This window comes from Astyanax mexicanus, chromosome 20, assembly GCF_023375975.1.
Source record: "Astyanax mexicanus isolate ESR-SI-001 chromosome 20, AstMex3_surface, whole genome shotgun sequence".
Taxonomy (NCBI): Eukaryota; Metazoa; Chordata; class Actinopteri; order Characiformes; family Acestrorhamphidae; genus Astyanax; species Astyanax mexicanus.
Genome location: NC_064427.1, coordinates 21,721,853 through 21,747,842, shown reverse-complemented (window position 1 = coordinate 21,747,842; position 25,990 = coordinate 21,721,853). Strand labels below are relative to the sequence as shown.

Genomic DNA, 25,990 nt, shown 5'->3' with positions numbered 1-25,990 from the left:
TACCGTAAATCTTTCCGAGATTTATTTCCGAACACTTTCTACAGTGCACACTGTAGATCAAATACAGCTACAGTTAATACTGTATATATTATATATTTATAATAGTACACTCACTGCTAATAAAATAATGCACAATATAACTGCAGAATTCTCTCAGATGCAAAGCAATCATAAACCTTCATCAACAACAGCTGACAGAACCACAAGAACAAGAGATTACAAGGGAAAACATACTTATAATGCTCTCTGTTGCACTGTAAACTCACAATTTCAATATACTGCACTAGATTTTTGAGTTTTGAGGCTCAAACTTAAACTTTTATTTTTTGAAAATAAAACCACTACCGGTTGTGCCAAGTAAAAATCTTGTGTTTAGGTATTACACACTTTTTATATGTGTTAAAACTTTAAATATTAAATCTCACCAAGTTAATAAAAAATGTTTACGTTTTTATGTACAGTATTTAATTTAACTTCTATTAAATGTGTATTGCAAGTTCTGCTCCTATTTTTAGTATCAACAAAAAATATATTCATTAAGAGTCTTAATGTTAGTTGAGTTGATTAATTTACTATAGCTTTCGGTGCAATTTAATATTAAAAATCACATTAAGGAGAATGACTGATGAATTTTTACAGTGTAACTGGAATAAAGGGATGGATGTTTATTAATTATTGTTTATTAATAAATTAAATGTAGCGGATAAAATTGAGCAGATAAAACATGAAATATCTTTAAATATAATATAAAAATATTTTTTATTAAGATTTTCTTGAACATACGTATATACTTTATTTACGTAGTAAATTATAATAAATTACAAGTAATATGTACTACATTTTTAAGTAAGAATTACATTTTTGCTATATCAATTGCTTTGCATAATAATTCTACTTTGAATGTGATGGTCAGGTAAATAAAATTTGTAGATGTAGTATTTAGTCTTTTCTTAGTCTTTTTTTAAATACTCATAGAAAATGAAATAAAGAAAAATATGCTATATAGAGAACAGTATAACTAGCATACAGCCAAACACTGAGTTACTGTAGCAGCTCAGAACATGATGTTAGCTTATACAGCCTACAACATACAATAGAATCCAGGCAGTTATAATCGTAATATATTATCTATTGTACACGTTTACCTAAGGTAGCCTCAGGGGGGAATTACTACACACTAACGGTGAGTGTCAGAAGTTAATTCAACTCAAAGATCTTTGTTTGACATGTACATGTAGTCACAAATGTTCACTTAACTCAAAAATGTTGAGTAATGTTTGACAACATACAATTTTTATACAATACATAAAACAGACCTAATTTATTTGATTCAGACAAATAGTGGTTTTAAAGTGCATTTCTCTCTCTCACCTCCACTGCTGAGGTGAACTCCCCCTGTCAGGATGTGGACGGGAGCTCTGGGAGTTTGGTTTTGGTTTGGCGAGCTTCAGCATTCATGCTGGAATTGTATTCAGGCTTTGTGTCGTTTCTGCCCCACAATCACACGAGCGAACTCGTAAATCTGCCTTTCTGGCAAATAGAGTTATAGAAATAAAGAATTCATGCTGAACGTTCCCGGGAGAGTTGAGGCACTGCATAGAGAAACATTCATTATATCTGAAACAAATGTGAAACTACGTTTACTCCACACCTTCAGACCTCCAGACCAGACTCCCAAAAACGATCTGTTCATTATCATACAGCTCAGAATAATCCCCAGCGCTCACTGCCATCATCTAAACCCAGCTAAAGTTCCCTACACAACCCCTCACTCAATATATAACACAATACATCAGTCACACAGCAGCTAATAAACTCTGCACTGTATTACTGAAATATAACCAACATATTAAAAAAACAAGGATCAGAAATGAGGCTGGGTATACAGTAAGACTCACATTAAACCTGATTTTAATTATAAAACAAAAAATATTTTCTCTGTACAACAAATTAGCCCAATATGTTTAATTTAGCCTGCTTTTTGATTCATGTTAATTAGTACTACACTTTTCTTACAATTCCTGTAGTTTTCACAGCATATAATTAAGCCCTTAACATGCCTTGGTCTGTATATCGTCACTGTCTAATGAAAAACAAGTATCTCCAAACCAGCAACTTTACAGGAGAGAGAGAAAAAAAACCTTCTAAACTTTCAATGAAAGTCCATATACATTTTTTTATTTCAGGTCATTTTGAAGTATTTTTATTTGTCTGTTCATCACAAACGTTTGGTACACTGTAAAGGACAGTTTGTGTGTTCAAACTATGTAGTGAACTAAAAATAGTCAAAATAGAGATGCTTGTTTTTCATTGGATAGAGCTGATATGGGCTACAGGTGAAGGTGATACAAAACCCTCTCTGCAGTAAAATAAGTAATTTACACTCTGAAAACTGAAAAAGGTATTTAAGGAGATTCTTCTACTGAACACTTGGAGAAGCTGCCTGTTCATTCTCTGTTAAATTAATAATTCAGAATCAGATCCATTTTAAAAGGGAATCAACCCCAAAGTATACCTGTTTGATAATAGCCTTTACCAGTTTGTTTGTATTCACTAAAATACTGATTTTAAAGTGAAGTTCAGGAAAGCATACATTTTTTGATTTGTATGTGTTATATTTTGACAGTTGCAGATTGAACTCAAATGTGTCATGTGTTTCCTATTACAGCTATAATTAAAGCTTCTTATGTAATGCTTGAACAGAAAACCTCAAGATTTAGGCTTGTAACATCAGGGTGAAAATTGACAAAAGTGTCTGACAGTTAGGGGGTTAATAAATGTTATCAAATGCTAAAAATTATACATTCTGTGAAATCTGTGAAAATTTAATTTTGCAGTGATAACTTTTAAAGTAGTACAATATTTGCTGTGATACAAATGCAGCAGCCTAGTAGAGTGATAATAATATCAGTAATATACTGTGATTATTAATAAACTAATAATAATAAGTAAGCATTGCATACAATAGGTATGTAAAGAATGCATACTGTAAGATGTATTGCTGACAGTATGCTACTGTAAGTGCTATTGAAATCAAGTGTTGTTAAAACTGTAGCAGTTTATTTAACAGTATAAGGACTGGTTTTCTATATTTTCAGGTTTATTGTTATTATTTTTATACCTAATGTTCTCCCCACTTTAGCTTGAGTCCTGGCTTCTAATATTATTGAATTAAGTTTTGGAACTGCATTGTGAACAGTGAATCACTATTGGATATTGGAAATTATTATTATTGGAAAGTTCATGATTGGCCCTAATCCTGGTCTAGGAAACCGGCCCATAGAATGTTGAATTAACTGTTACAAAACAGAACTAACTGTTACAGTGCTGAATTTACTGCTACAGTTAAATAACTAACAGTTAATTTCCAGTTAATAACTGTTACAGACTCCAACAGTGCTGAATTATCATACAGTAAATGGTGTTTTTATACAATAACCACTGTTTGTACTGTAGGTATTCACATTACATTTCCAGCTTTGAGAATTTATTAGAGATTTATTTAAAAGCAGAGTGAGTTTAAAATCTACAGTGAATTTTGTATGTATAAATAAACACTGTACTCAGACTCTTAAACTGGCATGAAAATTGCAAAAAACTGCAACTGTTATTATTAAGTATTATTAAGTTGATTCAACTCAAAGATTCTATTTGAATGTAGTTGAGTACTGCTTGAAAATTTTTAATTTTACTTCAAACTGATTTAATTTATTTGAGTCCAAACTAATTGTGGGCTTACAGTGTAGCACTATCAGAATTGTGCTCTGAGATCAGCTCAGAATGTGTCCCGCTCACCTTTCACCCAAACTGACAGATCGAGCACTGAAGAGAGCACTGAGAAGAGAGCACTGGTCAGAGAAGCAGTCAAGAGGCCCATGGTCACTTTGGAGGAGCTGCAGAAATCCACAGCTCAGGTGGGAGAAAATGTCCACAGGATACACCCAGTAAGCAAATGGTTACATGGTGGCAGAAGCCAGTGGAAAAAAATGTGCCAATGGCATCTGAGTAAGTTGTGTGTTGAATGTAATGTTCGGAAATATGTATTCTTACATAAAACAGACTTTACTCAATGATTTTATTCAAACTAATTGTGGGTTTACAGTGTAACATTATCAGTATTGCGCTCTGAGATCATTTTTATAAAGCTCAGAATGTGTCCCGCTCGCCTTCCAAGAAAAACCTGGAAAAAAGATGAAGAAAGAAAGGAAAGAACAGGACTGGGCAATGCTCATACTGATTGAGCAACTGTGTGTGTGTGAGAGTGAGTGACTGCGCGCGCGCGCGCGTGTGTGTGTATCCCTGCAGCTGTGCTCTCTCTCTCAGCAGAGGGAGGTTCAGTCACTCATAGCTGGAATCTCGAGCCGGACGCCTCTGCAGCTCCAGCGCGTGCCATGCAGGTCCCGTGCCCCCTGCGGCTGGTGCTAGCCATGCTGGTGCCCGCCCTCGCCATGCCCGACTACGACTACGGCTGGAAGGACCTGGGACCGACCTACGGGAGGAGCCCGCAGTGCGTGGACATCCCGGAGGACCTGCGGCTCTGCTACACGGTGGGCTACCACCGCATGCTGCTGCCCAACCTGCTGGACCACGAGACCATGGCGGAGGTGAAGCAGCAGGCGGGCAGCTGGGTGCCCCTCGTGCACAAGCAGTGCCACCCGAGCACTCAGGTGCTGCTGTGCTCGCTGTTCGCCCCCGTGTGCCTGGACAGGGCCGTGTACCCGTGCCGCTGGCTGTGCCAGGCTGTGCGGGACAGCTGCGTGCCCATCATGGAGGCGTTCGGCTTCCCCTGGCCGGAGATGCTGAACTGCAGCAGGTTTCCTGAGGGCGACGTCTGCATCTCCACCAATGCCACGGACACGCCGCCCGGCACGCCAGGTGTGTTACTGAACTATAACACGTGCTTAATTAAAGTGAGGGTAACGAGACTTACCTGTGGGAATAACCTTACTGCATGCATGTGAGTGTAATCATACTTACCTGTGGGCATTATCTTACTGGCAATCATACTCACCCGTGGGCATTATCTTACTGCATGCATTTGATTGAAATCATACTTACCTGCGTGCATTACCTTACTGGCAATCATACTTACCTGTGGAATTATCTTACTGGCAGTAGGGCTGGGTGATATGGCCCTAAAATAATATCACAATATTTCATGGTATTTTCGTTTTGATAACATGTCATAATACTAATAATGCACTTCAAATATCTCCATATATTCGGAATTAGAGTAAAATAAATGATACAGGACATATATAATCGGTCTCTAGTAGATATATAATGGGAAATGAGAACAGTGTGAATTTTTCTTTTGCTAAAAACAGCAAAAAAAGTAGTACCCTGATGTGATAATTAGGGGTGGGTAATATGGCACGATATCTCAGGGTATAATACCATTCACACCATTTATTAAAAAATGTTGGCGATATTATTGCATATGATACAATATGGCACACCCCTAACTGGCAGTCATACTTACCTGTGGGCATTATCTTACTGGCAATCATACTTAGTTGTGGGCGTTATCTTCCTGCATGCATGTGAGTGTAATCATATTTACTTGTGGGCATTATCTTACTAGCAATCATACTTGGTTGTGGGCATTATCTTACTGGCAATTATAGTTAGTTGTGGGAAATATCTTATTACCTTACTACATGCATGTGAGTGCAATAAACTTACCTGTGGGCATTATCTTACTGCATGCATGTAAGTGTAATTACACTTACCTGTGGACATTATCTTACTGGCAATCATACTTAGTTATGGGAATTATCTTACTGCATGCATGTGAGTGTAATCATACTTGTGGGCATTACCATACTACATGCATGTGAGTGTAATCATACTTATCTGTGTGCATTATCTTTCTGCATGCATCTGATTGTAATCATACTTATCTGTGGGAAATATCTTACTGCATGAACACAAGGGCAAACACACTTATCTGTGGGCATTAAATTACTGTATGCACATGGGTGTAAACAGATTTTTTTGTGGGCATTATTGTTCTGCATGCAAGTGAGTGTAATCATACCTACCTGTGGGCATTATTTTCCTTAATGCATTCGAGTGAAACCATATTTACCTGTGGGCATTATCTTATTGGCAATCAGACTTACTGCAGGGATTATATTACTGCATGCATTTGAGGGCAGTCAGAATTTCCTGCGGGCATTACCTTACTGCATACACATAAGGGTTAATCATACTTTACGCAGGTGAGGGAAGTCAGGTTTTTGAGCTGATGTGATGGTTGTTCATGTTCCTGCAGGTCATGTCAGTATATGCCCACCGTGTGTAGATGAGGAGAATGCAGACAGTATTCTGGAGCACCTGTGTGCCAGCGAGTTTGGTGAGTCTCCATATCCAACTGATACTGCTGTTTACCATCTACCTGTACACATTTTTTGTTAATTATTTAAATTACATTAATGGAATTTATACAACTTTATCATTTTTAAATATTTATATAAACTTTTGCTTTAGTATAGAAGCATTACATGCATACCGGCTTCGATGTTCATTTTCATTAGTCATCAGTGTTAATTCCAAAGTTTTGTGCTGCTGTGTGTGTGTTATAAAATCTTCTAAATTAGTTTCTATTAAAAAATGGGGATTTTTGACTCTGAACAGTCCTGCCAGAACACACACACACACACACACACACTCAGGCACTGAGCCACAGTCCGACCCGTTCCTGGTACTCTACAGCAGGGAGAGAGTGAGAGGTTCTGGCCGTTAGCTGAGCTGAATTATTCATCTCCATAAAGTTTATTCTTCAGGTTTTATAGGAATATTCCAGAGCCAACAGCAGCATTCCCTGTTTATTATTTACAGAGGTGTGAGTAATATAATATAAACACGATATCATTCAATCTGATACAGAGATTCTGAGCTGATGTCTGTTATTATTCATGTATATATCTGCAGATAATATTTCCATTCATTCTACAGAAATCAAGCCAGATCAATCAAATTTGTAGCCTAAATCTGCACAGTAGAGACTAGACCTGAAACCAGATTTGTCTATTTTCATTTGGTAGACCTGCCCCCTTTCTCCCAGACCAAGCATGGTGTCTCAGCTCGCCTTCATTGAGTCCATATTACCACCCACAGTGGGAAGTGCAGTGGGGGTTAATGATGGAGACTATGATGCATCTAGCTAAAATTGTCCATGTGAACAGCCATTCCAGATCCACTATTAGTGCAATGCACTGCCCCTCTAGCGTTTTGTGCATACCTTATCTCATGTACACATACATGATGTTTTAATTTTGAGTTGATGCTACTGAGTGCAGCACTGCCCCCCAGCAAGTATTGTGCATTGCACCTCGTTTACACATTGCAGAATACTAAATAAAATAACATTACTGTTCCTGTAAATGAGCTGCTGGAGCTCCTTCACAGCGTGAATGAGCAGCTCAGTTTCCTCTGCTGAAAGTGTTGAACACGTCCAGGTAGCTGCACTGTTAAAATAGCAATCTGGCAAAGTTAGTGTGCACCTGGCTCTTAAAGTGAATAATGAGAAAAGGACACGCTGATTGGTTTATTTCACGTTACACCCAAAAGACACCCATGATTAATTAAGAGAATTAGTACATGCCTTTGGTGTGTTTTGAGCTGTGCAAGATGTACTTTTCCCAACACTACGATAGCAAAGACACACTGACACATCATAAATTAAGATGCACGGTGAACAATGACTGGTTTGCCTAAAGGTCGCTAAAATAAGACCCTGTATTTTTAGCCTTAAAGTGTGTGTGAACACACATTCAACAGATTTTGCTTCTAAACAGACTTTACTTCGATTCCAATATTCTGTCTCCGAGTTTGTTTTTGAGAGCGTTGGCTGTGGCCTGTTGACCCTCTCCAAGAGATCGGACATGCGCCCCCCCATTGCGGTGGCATGTGTGTGTACAAAGTGAGTAAACACAGAACACAGAACCATGTGGCACCGTTGTTTACTGTTGATTGGGTCCGTTTTTTGCCGTCTCCCTGCCAGTGGTTCCGTTAGTCTCAACCCAAATGGCCCGAGCTCAAAGGCGTGTTTTTATTTCTGCAGCGGATCGGGTTTGTTTGACCCTCTCAGAACAAGACAACACCGTCACGCTGACATGCACTGAGGATCATTTGATTAAAACCAGGAATGGAAGCATTTTTTTTTTATGAAAAAAAAAAAAAAACATAACTACTGCCTTCATCGTACTTCCCGTAACTAAGCAGCGGCGGTTTTGTAGATGAAGCTCAACTATTTTTCAAAGATTTTTTACATGCTGTTAACTTCAGCCATCTCGAGCATGGCTTCTGATGGCGTTTCTCTCTGATCAGTCAATGTATTTCTTGGCTCGTTTACAGGACAACTCTGTGGAGCCGTCTGAAAGTCAGTTCAAACCGTTTTCACACAGTGTTATGAGCACAGGATGAGCTGCTATTGTATATATTTTATGTACAGTACAGGCCAAAAGTTTGGACACACCTTCTGTTTTTCAATGTGTTTTCTTTATTTTCATGACTATTTACATTGGAGATTCTCACTGAAGGCATCAAAACTATTAATGAACACATGTGGAGTTTTATGTACTTGACAAAAAAGGGGAAATAACCAAAAAAATGTTTTGTATAATGTATATTCTAGTTTCTTCAAAATTGCCACCCTTTGCTCTGATTACTGCTTTGCACACTCTCGGCATTCTCTCAATGAGCTTCAAGAGGTGGCCACCTGAAATGGTTTTCCCAGAGGTGTTTAGCACTTGTTGCCCCTTTGCCTTCTTCACTCTGTGCTCCAGCTCACCCCAAACCATCTGGATTGGGTTCAGGTCCGGTGACTGTGGAGGCCAGGTCATTTTTTGTTAAGTACATAAAACTCCACGTGTTCATTCATAGTGTTGATGCCTTCAATGAGAATCTACAATGTAAATAGTCATGAAAATAAAGAAAACGCTTTGAATGAAAAAGTGTATCCAAACTTTTGACCTATATACTAAAACAAGTACAATTCATTTACATTATGTCCAAATACAGTACCAGACACACCTTCTCATTAAGTGTTTTAATATATTTTATTTTTCCTATATTTTTTAATGAAGAGTAAAGGGATACAGACTATAAAGGAACACATAAGGAATCATGTAGTTACTTAAAAGTGTTAAACAAACCTAAATAAACAAAGCATTTAGGTGCTCTTATCTTGGAAGCTGTTAACTTGCAGTTTCTGAAAACTAGTAACTCAGATGAACTTATTCTGTGCAACAGAGGGAACTCCTGATGAGTGCCAGTTTCATCCTTATGGCCAATCAATGTTTCTTTTCTTAGCTAAGTAGTTTTATGCCATAAAATGGATTATCTCCTCTTAATATTGTGACCATTGGTTCTGTTCTGATGGATGGGCTGTATTATGCCTTAAACAAAAGGCAGTTTAGACTGAAACACTTCTTATAACTGGGAGGATCTAAACTGTGTGGATTTGTGTGTATGTGTGTGGTTTTCTAACATCATAAAAACAACAATAACTGTCTTTTTGTAGCTTAGTTTCCATAATTGCATTATATATTTTGAATCATTTTACACTTTAAAGCAACTTTATTACAGCAACAACAACTTTATAGTTTGTCATTCCACAATGATGTAGGCTAAAATGTGATACAGTTAAACGTTTTTATTTATTATATTCTGATTGTTAACACAAGTATAAAGTTAGCCCCGGGGCTCATCATTGAACTGCTGGTGTCATAAATGATGTCGCTCCTGAATCATCTGCTGTAACAATCTGTCCTGAAATGTTATTATACGCTGGTGGAAGAATTGGCAGGTATGGAATTGGCAGAGATGTTCTTTTCTTTTCTCTTTTCTGGACTGTTCCTCATCCAGAACTCCAACACACGGTTTTCCCATCAGAACAGATCCTAGCGGTAATGACAAGATAGCAGATGACAGTCATTAATGTTAGGCTGTGGCTCGGGGGGAATGAAAGAATTCATGAAAAATGAGAAATGCAGCATCTAATGTCCTGAAGTTTCCACACGTTTCCGAACTGGCGCCAGTGTTTTGTTGGCCGAGCTCTTTTTCTTATCCACCGCGTCGGAGTTGGTGCCCAGTCTAACCTGGCTGGTGTTCTGGATGCTGATGTTGATAATGGGCGATACAGAAATAACATTTCATCCTGATAGTTGAAGCCTGTTTCACAAATCATGATACTATTGATGGATTTGAGGAGGGTGGCAGGAGGGGCATCTGCCCCCCATAATGCCCCACAGTGCCCCTATAGTGTCCTCACAGTGCTTCCATGGTTGAAAAAGCATTGGAAATGTGACAATTCCTCTAGAGTGGCAACAACAGCCACAATGCAGTGAGAGGAGTTAATGACTGAAGGATCTGCTTGTTGCTTCCTGGACGCGACCACTGCCAGTTACAACACAGCCTTAAGGCTGCATCAAACCTACGCCAGACTCCCGTCTTCTCATTTAGTGTGTTTTGTTTCTTTTTATGCATTTTTATATTGTAAATATAATATTAAAAACGATACTAAAGCTCTACAGACACACAAGCAGATTTTTTTGTAAACAATTTAGAATTATACTTTAGATTCTGCTAAATAGCACATTTATCTTTGAGGGCAGATCTGCACACTCTTGGTATTTTAATCTCAGTGTCTTCACAAGAGAAAATTCACCTGGAATATTTTCTCAGTGTCTTGAAGCAAGGAGTTCCTGGAGGTGCTGAACTATAGTTGCTGTTTTTCCTTTATGCTGTGAAGCTCCAGCTCATCCCAAATCACCTCAAATCACCATCTCTGTTCTTAACTGTTTTTATATCTATGATATTAATCTACAATGTAGAAAATACAATTGAATGAGAAGGTGTGTCCAAACTTTTGGCTGGTACTGAATAATCATAAAAACTCCAGAATGTGTTTTTTTTTCCTGTGTAAAAATAGTCTACTGTAATTAAATGAATTACTAGCCTGGACTAAGAGCAGCTGTAAAGAGTCCCTCAGGGCTCTGTTCTAGGACCGCGCTCAACTCTGAGTTTGGTGTTTTGTAATGGATAGAAGTTGAAGTGAGAGTTAATACTCGTATCCAACACCTTCAGTCTATTTCCCAATAATGGTCCCTGCATAAATCGTGTGAGAAAAAGCAGAATCTAGTGCATCACATGACTCTGTGCCGCATAATTAAAGCGGAACACCATCTGAAAGGCATAAACTAGTATGAGCTTTTGGCTCCGACATTAGAGGAGTTTATCAAAACCAGCCATCCGTTCAGAATCCTGAAAGCAGAGTACCGCAGCGTAGATTGGGAAATTTTTCAGAAATGTCTTTATAGTGATTGAAGGGAATGAAATTATAGTGATTATTGTATTGGTTTATTATGTGCTATTTGATTTTATTCTTTTATTTGGACACAGTGTGATTTTATTCTGTTCCGAGTCTCATATCGTTACTGCCAATAAGATACACATTTTCTATTACTCATTTAACATTATTGTTTTTTAATATGATCATTTTTTGTTGGTTTATGGTATATGTGCTTAAAGTTGCACCATGAGCCAATAACAGACCACATAGTACACATTATTTGAATTCACAAGGTTAAAAAAACTATTAATTTATGCTGAAATATGGATTAAATCTTATAACTAACTCTCTCTGCACCTCTCACTACACACACATGCACAGCTGCTCCTATCTAATGCTAAATTAGCAAGCTATTATAAATTAAAGGTTTTAATCAATTCAAAAGCTCTAGCCAACACTTCTATATAATTTATTTTGGCCATCTTACATTCATTAATGTATGTACATTAAAATATCCAATACAAAACACTTATTAAATGCTTATTAAATACTTATTAACTTCTTAACCACTGTGTATATAATGTCTATTTTAGGACCAATGAAATTGATGTTATTATGACAGTAACGTAGTTATTAAAGTAAAAAATGGACATCGGGGATTAGGTATATTGTCTTAAGGGTTATATTCTTTTAAAAGGTTTAAGTTTTAAGAAGAAAAAGAGTGAGATTATTTGTGATTGGTAGTGCACTATAGGACTCTGTGGCACCGCCTAAGCTTTAGTTCTAATGGCATTATTTTTCCACTTACTATACTTTTACTTTTATTCTTTAAGTAGTTTTGAAATGAAAACTTTTACACTTTTACTTGTTGATACTTTAACATCTACAGAAGGATTTTAAATCCTACTATCTATACTTCTACCTACAGAGTAATGGATTAGCAATTGGTTCTGAAGAGAAAGATTGTAAAACTAACTGCTGTTGTTTTGTTTTCTTTTGTTACAGCCATTAAATCCAAAATAAAGAAGATAAAAAAAGATAAGAACGATAAGAAGCTGATCCTGCAGAGAAGGAAAAAAGCAGTGAAGCTGGGGACCCTGAAGAAAGAGGAGCTGAAGAAGATGACGGAATTGTATCTGAAGAACGGAGAAAACTGTGACTGTAAACAGCTGGAGAACTCTGGGAGCCAGTATCTCTTCATGGGCCGTACAGCCGGGGGGCGCTACCTGCTGACCGGCATCCACAAATGGGATAAATCTAACCCAGAGTTTAAAGAGACGATGAAGAGGATGAAGAACTTCAAATGCCCTCAGTATGAATCAGTGTTTAAATGACTGACCCTCCACAGCGATCAGCATTAGAGACCCTGTTCACACCTGGCATCATCATCATGCGTTCTGGGTGATCTATCTGATCAGTATAAAGTGTGAACAGGTGTGAACGGGATCCATACATAATAACCACGATACCACACCGTCCACCATCCAGATGGGTTAGCTGGTGGCTGGGGCACAAACTAAACTAGCTGCTCATCTGGATTTGGGTTGATGACTCCGCCCACAACTTGTAGACTCTTACTGTAGCTAGACCCACCTCGGAAATGTGTGTTTAGCAATCACTTGTGATCAGATCACCCAGGACGCATGCTATTACCAAGTGTGAACGGAGTCTAATATAAATATAAACTATACTATTTTCTCAGCATTATACTGTATAACCTTGTGTTGTAGTAACGTTTGTGCTGAAACTCTGGGACAGCCAGGAGGAGTCACCTGCACTCCACCTGCACACCTGGGATATAAACCAGCGTAGACAAGAAGTGAACCAAGATGGCCTTCACATAACAAATTTCTCAAAATACACTCACTTTATACACTCACTGACAAACATAATAATGCACCAATTAGTTAATAGGAACAATTGAAACGAAGCTCTAGTTTAGACTCTGTTGGTTCCTGTATCCTGGATATAAGATGAGATTGAGACGGTTGGATGAAGAGTCCCAGCTGCTCCATAAATGCTGGATTGGTGAAAAATCTGGAGACCAGGCAGGACTGTATGTGGGTGAGCATTATCCTGCTGAGAGAATACTATCAGTTCTGCCATGAGAAGCAGCAACACATGTATCTGCAGGATGTTCTGCACATATCACTCAGCTGTTAATTTTCCTCGTATCACTACGAGGGGTGACCAACTGTTGTATGAGATGCTCCTCAGATTATTCATAACACCAGTAGTTTATTGAATCAGATTCCAAACAGAACTTTGATTTATCACTTAATACAATAAAGTTGTAGTCCATAGCAGTCCAGGTTTCTCAGGTGATGGTGTTCAATTTATTGGAACAACCACCCTGCTGTCTGTCTTCAAACGTATCATAGAGGCATGTCTAGCAGTCAACAGTCTCTCACCAGGAGGTACAATACCCAACAGTATCCTGTGAAAGGCTTTTTATAGGTCAAAAGGGAAGGCAATTAACCCCTTTTGTGGTAAATCACAGTGAGTAGGGAGACAACAGCTGTAATCATTTATATATATATATATACATATATATATATATCTGAGACAGAAATCTGGGGTGCGTTATGTTTTTTTTTTTTCGGTTAGTGAGTGTAAAATGTACAGTACAATCCAACATAACACTATTACACTGTTTTTGTTTTTACTTTTGAAGAAAAAAAAAATCACCATAACAATTAAAAACAGTCATAAACCCACATCATGCAGCATTGACTAATTTGTTTGCTTTGCTTTTTTTAAATCATTAAGTAATTAATTTTTTTAAGTTTATACTGGATATTATTGTTTTTATAGTAAAACCTCATACTTTATACGGATATTAATGTTATTATAGTAGAACTTCATACTCTAGATAAATTTTATTCTAGTAGAACTTTAGATTGGAAATTTATGTTATTAAAGTAGAACTTCATACTGGATATTATTGCTATTATAGTAGAACTTCATAGTGGATATTAATGTTATTATATTAAAACTTCATATTGGATATTAATGTTATTATAGTACTTCATACTGGATATTAATGCTATTATAGTAGAACTTTTATATTGGATATTTATATTATTAAATTCATTAAATTAAATTAAATTCATGTTAATATAGAACTTTATATTGGATATTAATGTTATTGTAGAACTTCATACTGGATATTAATGCTGTTATAGTAGAACTTCATAGTGGATATTAATATTAATAAAGTAGAATTAATGTTAATATAGAACTTCATACTGGATATTAATGTTAGAACCCTAATGTTGAAAATTCATACAGGTTGTAGCTGTGCTGAATCAGGCTGACCGTGATCTGATCTCTGTGTGTGTCTGTCTTGTGTTTGGACAGTGGGAATGTTAGTTTTGGACGTGGGTACAGGGGGCGGTGGGACGGGGGATGCTGAACGCCAGGCATTTCTGGCGGGATTTCTGGCAGACTGGGACAGACCCCCTCAAACCACAGCTATTTATTTTACCTGAGACACTGGGAGCATGAGGAGAGCTGGGGATGATGAACTGGGTCTGCAGGCCGTAAAGCTGCGGTATGAATTATCAGAGCAGCACTTCATCATCCTGCAGCAGAAACTCGGCCATTTCTGCTGTTTCAGAAGTAAAATTGCACAAATTTAGAATATGTAACTTTATGGCCAGAGGAAATTCTGATTTGTTGAATGCAGACTGTAATTTTATTTTATAATAACAGTCACTGTTATAATAAATACGTCATAACCCTGAAATACAACCCCATAATGCAAAATTCTATATTAATATACCACTCCATTCCTGCATTGCAGACCTGCAATGTTAGAAGTTCAGCCACGGAGGATACAAAGTGATGAAGTGTTTCAAGTGGTATTTTTCCCCATTCTTCTTGCAAACACCTGTTAATATGTATAACACATAGCACCCTATTTTACTGATCTTTAGATAAGCCGTTAACTGTGCACAGTGCAGCTTGATTAAGGGTGTCAGTGTGTCTTTGCTATTGTAACGACAGGAAAAGTACACCTTGTGAGGCTTGTAAAAAAGGCATGTACTAATTCTCTTAAGTAGTCACGGGTGTGTTTTGGACATAACATTAAAGAAACCAAGTAGCACTTCACTTGCTTTTCATTCTCTATAAGAGCTAGGTGTTCCCTGATTTTGGCCGATTGCAATTTTAATAGTGCAGCTACATGGATTGATCAATCATATATTTGATGTAACACCTCAGCAAGCACCTAGAACACTTAGCAGCCTCCTAACATTCACTATATTGCCCAAGCTACCATTTCGCACACTATAGTAATCATCGAGCAGTACTCTAGCAATTAATTAATAACATCTATACCTAAAATTGGTCTGAAGAGTTTATGCTTTTAAACTGACACTCATGCACAAAAGAGCAATGCTTCACGTAAAGTTTCGATTCCATCCTTGCCAGGAGTGAAAAAAATTTTCATCTAAAAGCAGCAAAGTAGGTGTGTAAGTAGATACCTTTTAAAGACAGGTGAAAGCTGCTGATTGGTTGAGGTAGGGGTAACGTCACATTAGAGTCTCCTGGTAGAACTTTCACTGGAACTTTTATTTCTATAGAATGGAAGGGAGCAAATATACATTGTTCACGACACTCAAGGTCGCCGGTGCTGCAGGTCGCTGAGGCCAGCCGGAGGCTCGTCCAGGTCGACTGGGTGTGTTGCTGTGCTTCGGTGGGAGTTGGCTCAGTGCCAGACTGGATGGGATGATCATTAGTAACAGCTGTTGGCTCCGTCTGGGCTGAACACTAGAATCGTAAGTTTTGGGACTGCAGTGTTCAGGGGCGAGAGAATGTTAATGTCGGTAAATAACGCCGTCCTGCCGTAAACAAGCCTCCACTCAGGGGTCTGGAGATGAAGAGCGTCCACACTGCCAAAGGCCTCCTCAGATGGGACATACTGTGATGAGAGACTGGAAGACTCTGAGGCAGAGTTACTGGGTTCATCTGGCCCAGCAGATATCTTCACACACATTAGGAGTTTAAGGACACTCTGTCTCCTTTTTCTCATTATTTACACCATTAACACTTAAAAATAAAGGCAATTTTCTTGTAGAGGGGATGTCAGAAAACTAAATGATTTCAATAAACATTTAAGTACTTTTTTAACATTTCCTTATGTAACAGTGTAGAAAATGCATGTTATCACAAGACTCCAAAACTTTCCGCGCCCCAACGTTCACCCATGTCACATCAAATCATGTCATGAAGCTCATTGCTGTTTTACACCACGTCTTCTGTCGCATCGTTTAAATAGAAACAGTGCTTCTGAATATATCTACACTGATGGGCGTGGTGGTCTGGAAGTTGAGTGTCTTCAGGTACGTTTGTGGTATCTTGGCAGTGGAAAACACAGGTGCACCACTGACTGAATACAACCTAGACAGATCAGACAGTCAACAGTCAGATGTTCATTGCTATGTGCTGCAGTGCGCCACGCATACACCCACATTATTACACACATGAACACCCAGAAGCACAAATGCAACTTTTACATCAACAATAAACAGAATACTAAATAAAATACAATTGCTTTTAACATTAATTAACTGCTGGAGCTCCTTTACAGTGTGAACGAGCAAGTCAGTTTCCTCTGCTGAGAAGCGTCGGACATGTCCAAGTACCTGCGCCGTTAAAATAGCAATCTGCCAAAGTCAGAGCACACCTGGCTCTTAAAAGGAATGAAAAGTGACACACTGATTGGTTTATTTTCGCTTCGAACCACACAAAGTGTACTTTTCTCGTTGTTGTGATAGCGAAGACTGACACTGACACACCCTAAATCAAGCTGCATGGTGCTCAGTTGATGGCTCACCTATAGATCCCTAAAATAGGGCCCTCAGTCTTTAAAGGTCAGAGTAAATGGCTGAATGCAGCTTGCTGTACTCTGTGGAGCACTCACACAGCTTGAGTTCTGAGTGGGAGGCAGATCAGGAATGTTGCATGACAAACGTCTCAGTTCCTCGAAGCCAGAGCTCAAAAGTGGAAAACAAGACGGCTTCTCTCCACAGGGCCACAGACTCCACACAGTGACCCGGTTCTGATCCAGACCCCCCTCAGCTGCTCCAACTGTTCCCTAATAGTTTTGATTTCTTCAGTATGAATCTACAGTGTAAAAAAGAAAACAAATAAAGAACAAAAAACACTAAGTGAGAAGATGGGTCAAAACATTATACTGGTATTGTATATGTATGTATGTAAGTATTTGTATGTAAGAATATGATTAAAAAAAGTATCCAGTATTTTATTATATCTTTTCATAGAACAACACTAAAAAAAAAGAAACTTGGAACTGGATATAGTCAGTGTACGGCTTGTATAGCAATATAGATTTACTGTCCTCTGAAAATAACTTAACACACAGAAATGTATGTCTAAATATCTGCAACACAAGAGAGTACACCTCACAGTGAACATTTTCCAAATTGTGCCCAGTTCTGTGAGTGGAGTTCACTTGAGCGCATGGATGTCAGACACCTTGCGCTCCTTTACCTTCTGCCTGAGGATGCCACACAGGTGCTCAATTAGGTTTGGCTCTGGAGACATACTTGGCCAATACATCAACTTTATCCTCGGCTTCCTCAGCAAGGCAATTATTATTTTGGAGGTGTGTTTATGTTTGGGGTCAAGTCAAGCCACGTCAATACAATACAACAAGGTCACAGATATAGAGGTACATGAGACAAGAGACACAAAGACAATATAGTGCAATAGTGATGGGGGGAGGGGATTAAGAAGGAATGACAGTACCATTGTAAACAGAACAGAACAGAACAGAATCGTGTTGGAAAACTGCCATGCAGACCAGTTCCTGGAGGAATTGAAAAGGTACTCTCGTAGCCCTGGACCATGATGCTGATCCCACCACCATGCTTGACTAAGTATTATGAGTATTAAGAAAAAAAGTATTTAGTCCATCAGTGTGAAGTCATGGCATAGAGAAAACACTGTTTATTTGTTGTATATGTGGATTGGGCAGCTGTGTGTTAATTTTGGACAATATTAGATATAGTTCCAGAAACTGGGCCTTAGCGACTTCAAAAACACGTAACAAAATAATTTACATCAGCGCTTGAATGGGAAACAATTTGTGCTGGTTCCAGTTCTGACCACTGGGTAGCACTATGTCTTCATAGATTTACAGAAGGCACACACACAGACACACACACACACACACACACACACACACACAGTTCGCAGGAACATCTGCTACTCTGCTGGGAGACTTTACACTGGTTGTTAATACATTAAAGGGGGGGGGGGGATTTGATTGCATTCAGCTCTTCACAGAAGCATCAGCGAAAAGCATATAAAATATGGTACTTCTGTTGTTAACCACTGGGTGGCACTACACACTCAGACTTACAGGCCAAAACGCACACACACACACACACACACACAGAACACACAAGTGAAGGGATAATTCTGTGTTTTGTGTTTGGCTTAAATGTTGCTGATCGAATCATAAATGGCCACAGCAAAGAAACCATACGTAATAACGACTTCAATCCAGCCAATATATTGTGATATCAATTTTGGTCATATCTTCCAGCACTAGACGAAATTAACTGCCAAATTAAGGAACTGTAAGTCCCTATATGTGCCTTCTTATCCATCTGTGAATAGGGCTCTTTGGCTATGTTTACATAGCAGGCAAAATGTCCCAAATCTGATTTTCTGACTAAATCTGATATGAAGTTTAGTCTGTTTACACAATCTTTTTTATCACTTTCATCACTAAAAATCTAAATCATAATCGAGAATCGCTCCTATATTTAAAAACATCTAGAATTTATATTGGTATAAATATATATGTGTATATATATATATATATATATATATATATATATATATATATATATACACTATATATATATATATATATATATATATATATATATATATATATATATATATATATATATATATATAGTATATATATACACCAACAAAAAACTTACAAATTACCTTAAAGAAACTATTTTTACATTGACTTCCATTTAATGCTTAAAAGGTTTTTTTCTCCCTCCTGTAAAGTTGCTGTTTTGGAAACAGCGATGATATACACTAGTGCATCTCAGAAAATTAGAATACCATTGAACAGTTACTTTATTTTCAGTTTCAGTTCAAAATGTAAAACTTGTAAATTGTGTAGATTTTTTTTTGTTGATTGTGTAGATGTATTGCGCGAAAAAACACTGCACTGACTTTAGACTTGTCATAACACAGAGGACCAATAGCAGCAGATGACATGACTCTTCAAACCATCACTGATCATCAGTAAATTGTGCATTTCATTTGGAAATCAAAGGACCAGAGTCTACTGTGAAGTTTCCACAATATGTATAAAAGAAGCACCTAGTGTAGCACCTTGGTGTGCTTCACGTAGCACGTTTAAAAAACACTAAGCTACATGTATCTGTGTATATATGTTTATCTGTGCACTCTGCGCACTACATCCCCCACAATGCCCGCGGCCCTCCCTCCTCGCCATGTTGTAGGAAATGCTGGTGCTGTGGATTAGAGTTTAATCCGAGCGCAGCGGCGGAGAGAGACGGAGAGAAAACCCGCAGCGGCTCTGACTGAGACTCACCGAGACTCTCCGAGACTCCCACCTGCGCCCAAACCCCGCGGACCCCCGGACACTCTGGCCCGCAGCGGTACTAGGGGTGGCGGTTGTGCAGTAGCTCCGGCTGGGTCGTTGTTCGGCGCGTTTCCTGCTCCGTGTGCTTCATCCTCCCTCCGCGGAGAGCGCAGCTGCAGCCCGGGGGTCTCTCCGACACAGCGCACTCACACACCGGCCACAGCACACCTCTACACCCCGCGGCCGGCCTCCCCTCTCCCCCTTACCCCTCACCCCTCCGCCCCACGGCGCTGCGATCACCACCGGCCCGGGGTTCAGCCCGCAGCCGCTCTGCTGCTCCCGGAGCCCGGCCGAGCCGGGGCTAGCTAACCCACAGCTACCCGAGCTAGCTAACTGACTGACAGCATTAGCTGGGCGGTTTAGAGCCGCACGGAGGAATTCTCTGCTTTACCCCGCAGAGAGAAGATTAATTAAAGACGGTGAATTATCCACGATGTCGGCGAAGGACCAGAACAAACAGTCCACCATCGAAAGGCCGGTGAAAGGTAACGGGAACGGCGCGAAAAAAAATCCTCCCAGTTTGTGGCGTTAGCATCATGCTAACTGTTTCAATTTCACTGACTGGAGTTAACATTAGCCTGCAGCTAACGTTAGCTAGGTTAGCTTACCCAGCTAACCTAACTAGCTTAACTCAATAACCAACGCTCACCTGATTAGCATTTCCTAACTAAATATAGCTAACGCTATTTTTACGAGTACACTCTGTTATAAAATAGATATTCATCGTATCTACCTAATTAACAATAATAACGACTGTTAAATATATGGGGTTTCTTATTTACCTCAGCTTGTCGTTGAGTTTCCTCATTTCTTAACGCTTTTCGTTAGCAAGACTTCAAGGTTAGCTATCTTAACTAGCTTAGCGTTAGTTTTTTTTCCTGTCAAGTTGTGCTAACTAAACTAGCTAATTTTACCTGTAAATAGGTCTGGAGTGAGGTTTGGAAATAAACTGGACATTTTACTAACTTAATAATATTGAATGTTATGTGTGTGGGATTTCCTATTTACCTCAGTTTGTCATTAACTTTCCTCATTTTTAACGTTCCAGGTTTATTTTTTCTGTCAGACTGTGGGAACTGACTGGTCAGTCTTAGTTATTTTAACTTAACGTTTTTAAACAACGTTTTTATCCAGTTAAACGCTTATTTAACTTGCCTCAGTTTGTCGTTGGGTTTACTTTTTTTTTGTACAAATCCCTGTCAGATTGTGACTAGTCTGTTTTAGCTAACCTGGCTAGCTGACTAAGTCACGGTCACTTGATTAACTACTTTTAGTGAATTAAGCTTTCTTATAGGGTAGATATTATCTGAACCATATTATTAACAGTGATATCGACTGTTAAATGTGTGAAGTTTCTAATTTACCTCTGTTTATCGTTGAATTTCCCCATCTTTATCGTTTTTGTTCATTTACCTCAGTTGGTCATTGAATTTAATCATAGTTTTTCCTGTCAAATTGTTTGAACTGACTGGTCAGTCTTAGCTAACTCAACTTGGTTTACTTTGTTGTAATTAAATTGCAAAAAAGGCTGAATGCTTTAATTTCTTTAATATAAAAAAACACATTGTGATTTTGAGGCACAATATCTATCACTGATATTTTCCAGGTGTATAAACATGAATTAGTATTTTTCAATTTCATAGAGCTATTCATTAATTATTAGTTAATTTTACTGTTTACTAATGTAGCCTTTCACTAAATACTTTTTACCTGTTCTCTAGCTAATTTTACCTGTAGAACGGGTTTGGAAATAAACTAGATATCTTACTAACAAAAATACAGATGAATAAATGTGTGGATTTTCTTATTTACCTCAGTTTGACCTTAACTTTCCTAATTTGTTTTTACATTTTTGCTTTAGATGTTCCTGTCAGATTGTGGTTACTGACTGGTCAGTCTTAGCCAACCTAACATACCTTACATTTTCTGCAGTTAAGCACGTTTAAATACTGGTTAAATACTGACTACCCTTTACAGGCTGTATTAACACGAATTGGTGTTTTTCACTTTAATAGAGCTATTCATTAATCAATAATTTAACTTTTCACTGATATTGCCTGACAGCTTATGGACAAAACAAATTTTCTTATAGATTAGATATTCATTAGTTCAGCTCTAGCTAACGTATTAACAATAATAAAGATTGTTAAATGTGTGAGGTCTTATTTACTACACTTTGTAATTTAGGATTCTCATTTTTAACGTTTTTGGTTACCAAGACAGCTAGCTAACAAGCGTAACTCTTTTGCTTTAGTTTTGTTTCTGTGTTTTTGTGGCTAACTGCCAGCCTTAATTAACTAGTTGGCTAACTAGCTGCTTTTTGCCTGTTAGCTAGCCAAATAAATCTACCTTTCTCTTTCACAAGTGTTTAGGGATGCTAGTGATCACATTACACTAATGTTGGGTAATAGAGACCTTGATATCTGTAGACGGTTTGCCAGATGATGATAGATTAGTGTTTAATTTTTCTGAAGTTTGACTAGTCAGAGCGTGTTTGGAAATCAGCAAAACAAGATAAGCACCACATTTAAGAGAGCTATCATAAATGATGACTGCACTGATTTGCGTAATTCATTGTTTCTCATGCAGGTCTGCTGTCGAGCACAAAGGACCCACAGTGTGCTGTGTTAAGTCACGGTGGCTGATTCACTAAATGGTAACACAAAATCCAGCCAAGGCTAGATTTGCTGGATCTCCATTGGCTGAAAAGATTGCTCAGTGCATTTCAACAAAAGGGAAATACATATTTAGTTTGATAAAATGCAGTGGCTTAAAATATTACGTCTATTATATTTTATGTGGCATTTCATGTGACTCTTTCCAAGGGCTCAGACCCTTGCTCTTTGAGCCTTGGTTTAAGATGGAGACCATTTATTTAATAGTTTTTCACAAGTAAAGTGACCTGAACATCGGTTGTGACTCGCACAAGGGTACTAATGCTGGTTTGGTTTTGATGCCAACAGTGCTGGAGTGATGTTGGGCTGTGCTAATACCATAGTAGTGGTTGTGAGCGAAATTGGCGGCAGATGCTATTGGCCATTGTAGTGATGCTGTTAGTGTCATAGTAGTTATACTGGATAAGACGGGTGACATGAAACTAAGGCTCCAATAGAGATGCAGGTGAGGCCTGTTGCTACTGTTTAACTACAGGGCCATTTAAGGTGGACCGGATTTGTTTCGGTTTCAGTGGAAGAGAGCAAGCCTTAGCCACAAAAAATCAGCCAAAATAATAATCTTATCTCTCCTTACTAAAGCTTACTGAATATATTTGTGGCACGTGTATATTTTAGCAAAGTTCTTTAGGCATTTACTCAGTCTGTTTGTAAGTGGAATCATTATGGATTTTCTAAATTTGCCTTAATCATATAGTCGTAGTACATTTATGGTAACTTTACCTTTACAAATGATTAAACTTAAAAATTTCAAAAAGTAGGAAAGCAGGCTGTAGTCTCCTTTTGCTACAAGTGCTGGTCCTAAAGGTTTACTGATTTTGGAATTCTGGCCTAATATCTGATCTTTTAAAGTAAGTGTCTTTCATCACTGCTTGCATATGCAAATAAGAAAAAATAAGAACATTATTCTTCAGTACTTATAGGTTCTTGCAGGACCCCTGCACTGCTTATCCTTATCCTTAATGGACGTGTAATTTGTGCTCTACTACTCTCGCTTTGTCATTGTGTGGCTGATTTTAGCCTCTGAAGGAATCTGACCCAGCTTGAATCCCCCTGAGCTGACTGAAGCTGTCCACACAGTCCCTCTTAACTTTCTTCTGCCCCTGTCTGTCAAGCCTGATGGTAGTGACATCCAGCTGCAGCTCTGCAGACCCCAGGCCTCAGGCTGGTCAGTGCTTCAGTTCTAGTATAAGAAACCCTGATATGCTCTGAAAAGTATATTGGGTACTGTGTAAAAAAAATAAAATGATTAATCTGTTCAACAGGTTTACATGAACTTTGGTAATCAAATAAGTTTACTAGACGTGACAAAATCCAAACCCCAACGAAGCCTGTTCCACATGGGTAGAAAATGACTGAGAAACCCCAGAATACTCTGCTTAAGGGTATATACATGCATTCAGAAAGCACAGAATACTCCAGTTAAGAGTATACACACACACTGAGACATACCAGAATACTCCGGTTGAGAGTATACAAAAAACAAAAAAAAATACAAAAAGAAATTTGAGTGTTTTAGATAACTGCAGTGTTCGATAATGCACAATATTTTGAGTGCATGTCTACACTGTCACAGTAATAAACAGTTTTTGAACCGATACAGATATTTTACTGCATAAAATCCACTGAGCTTGGTTTTAATTGAAGCACTTCACATATGATGAGCATCTATAAATAGGCTACCGCGCTCAAACTACTCAGACATCCTCCTACCCCACAGGAAGAATGTGTGTTCTGCTTTATATCAGATTTATTAATTTTTCTTTTGGCTCTTACCCAATTCTGCATTTTCTGTTGACACTGGCTTGATAATAACATTTATCTATACTGATGTGCCTGCGGTCTGTTGTGTAGGGCAACAAACCTGGCAGCCTATCAGAATTAAGTGGGCTGAAAGTTTTGGTCCTTCGCTTTTTGTGATTGTTACAGGACTAACAGTAATATAATTTCCAATGATAAGGTTATCAAATCATTGTACAACATATGGGCTTGACTTCAGTATTGCTTGTTGTTTTCTTAACAAAGTGAGACTATTAGAAATGTTATTTAATTTCAGCTTTTAAATATTTTTTAAATTAATCCACAGCTAGCACACTTTTAAAATTGATTTTATACAGGGTAGTATTGTTTGTCACAGTTATTTTTGACTCAATATATCTTCCAAAAAGTTGTAGTTTTAGTTTCCTACTAGATTAAGCAGGCCTCTTAACATCCAGTGCCACCTTCTGCCCAGGCTGAGGCTTAGCTGAGACTTTGCCCAGGCTGGTGCTCTTCTTCCTCTCAACGGTTTAGATTCTCCTTGCCCTGTAGACCTGGGCGAACGAATGGTTTCCAGTCCTTCTGAGTCCAGGGATTTCCCATTGTCGGAGGGGATGAGTGTGTGTGAGTAGTGCACTAAGTGGATCATTAGGTGTGTGGATTTGAGAGTGTAACAGTGCCCCCGGGAGCATGTCGAGCTCAGTTGATTAAAACTGGCCTGTCCTCTGGGTCAGACTGGGCGTGTTACTCTTTGTCTCTAATGAACTGCAGGCAGACTGGGAGTGCAGGGTCACATCCATAAGGAACCAGTGCCACTGTCTGTCTGATGGTTGTTTAGGAAGTTTTAGACTTTTAGAATTGGACTTTAACAAAGTAAGCCATGTTTTTTTTTGTTGAAAGATCAAAATGCATTTTTTTCAATAGCTAACCAATTGTTAAATATAATGTAGTTTTATTTGGTGAATAGTATTAGGATGTAAAAAGTTGAGATCCTGAAATTTGAGATCCAAGGTTGAAGTTCCACATTGTGTTCTGTACTGTATTTAGGCTGGTTAAGTTTTTCCAGTCTCACACTGCAGTTTAGTAAAATTGTTTTCACCCAATGTTATGGAGCCTTTCTATACTGAACATCGATTAGTTTGCGAAAGGATGTGCATTGGCCATTGGAATATTGTCAAAATTGTTGCGTTGCCTTTTAAACCAGGTGTTGTGCTTAATCCTTTGAGTGCAGGTTTTTTCAGCAGCAGAATAAGTGTTAAAGATTCCCCTCGGATTGCTTTTTATTTCTGTTTGTATATGAATTAGGCTAAGGATAAATCTACAGTTGCAGTAGATAAAGGAATCACCAGCACTGTAATCTTTTACCTTCCAAGCCCAAGGGGGGACAGATTTCAGCACAACACCACTTCTTTTTCTTCTTCTGTTGTTTAATGGGTGACTGTAGCCTGACTCAGCTTCCTGTAATTGTTCTAAAAGCCTACATCTTCCAAAAATTGATGTTTCTTTGTGGTTAGCCTGATCCAGATCATGACCTCTGTTGGTCAGACCAAATATTGGTACTGGACTGCCAAGTTTCACACCTGCTAGAAGGTA

At 38.4% G+C, this 25,990-nt stretch overlaps 2 protein-coding genes across 5 annotated transcripts in view; both read left to right on the top strand.

Moving 5' to 3' along the window:
* Window positions 1–4,276: 4,276 nt before the first annotated feature.
* Window positions 4,277–14,018, top strand: sfrp1b (secreted frizzled-related protein 1b). Of its 2 annotated transcripts, XM_007254943.4 has the most exons (3): window positions 4,285–4,875; window positions 6,278–6,358; window positions 12,305–14,018. In XM_007254943.4, the coding sequence occupies exons 1-3, from the start codon at window positions 4,392–4,394 to the stop codon at window positions 12,631–12,633; spliced, it is 894 nt and encodes a 297-aa protein (XP_007255005.3). In that variant the 5' UTR covers window positions 4,285–4,391; the 3' UTR covers window positions 12,634–14,018. The 2 variants fall into 2 exon arrangements, with proteins under 2 accessions (XP_007255006.3, XP_007255005.3); XM_007254944.4 differs by lacking the exon at window positions 6,278–6,358 and having other exon boundaries at window positions 4,277–4,875.
* Window positions 14,019–19,829: 5,811 nt separating this feature from the next.
* Window positions 19,830–25,990, top strand: part of ppp3ccb (protein phosphatase 3, catalytic subunit, gamma isozyme, b) — a 43,017-nt gene continuing 36,856 nt past the window's right edge. For all 3 annotated transcript variants that reach the window (XM_007254942.4, XM_007254941.4, XM_007254940.4), the window contains exon 1: window positions 19,830–20,452. In XM_007254942.4, the coding sequence (XP_007255004.1) occupies window positions 20,401–20,452 (52 nt within the window). In that variant the 5' untranslated portion in view covers window positions 19,830–20,400. The remainder of the gene's footprint in view (window positions 20,453–25,990) is intronic.

Bases quoted from the DNA above. Each gene is read 5' to 3' on its own strand.
- sfrp1b (XM_007254943.4), top strand. From the start codon at position 4,392: ATGCAGGTCCCGTGCCCCCTGCGGCTGGTGCTAGCCATGCTGGTGCCC. The intron at 4,876-6,277 runs GTGTGTTACTGA...ATGTTCCTGCAG, and splicing joins CACGCCGCCCGGCACGCCAG to GTCATGTCAGTATATGCCCA. The intron at 6,359-12,304 runs GTGAGTCTCCAT...CTTTTGTTACAG, and splicing joins CCTGTGTGCCAGCGAGTTTG to CCATTAAATCCAAAATAAAG.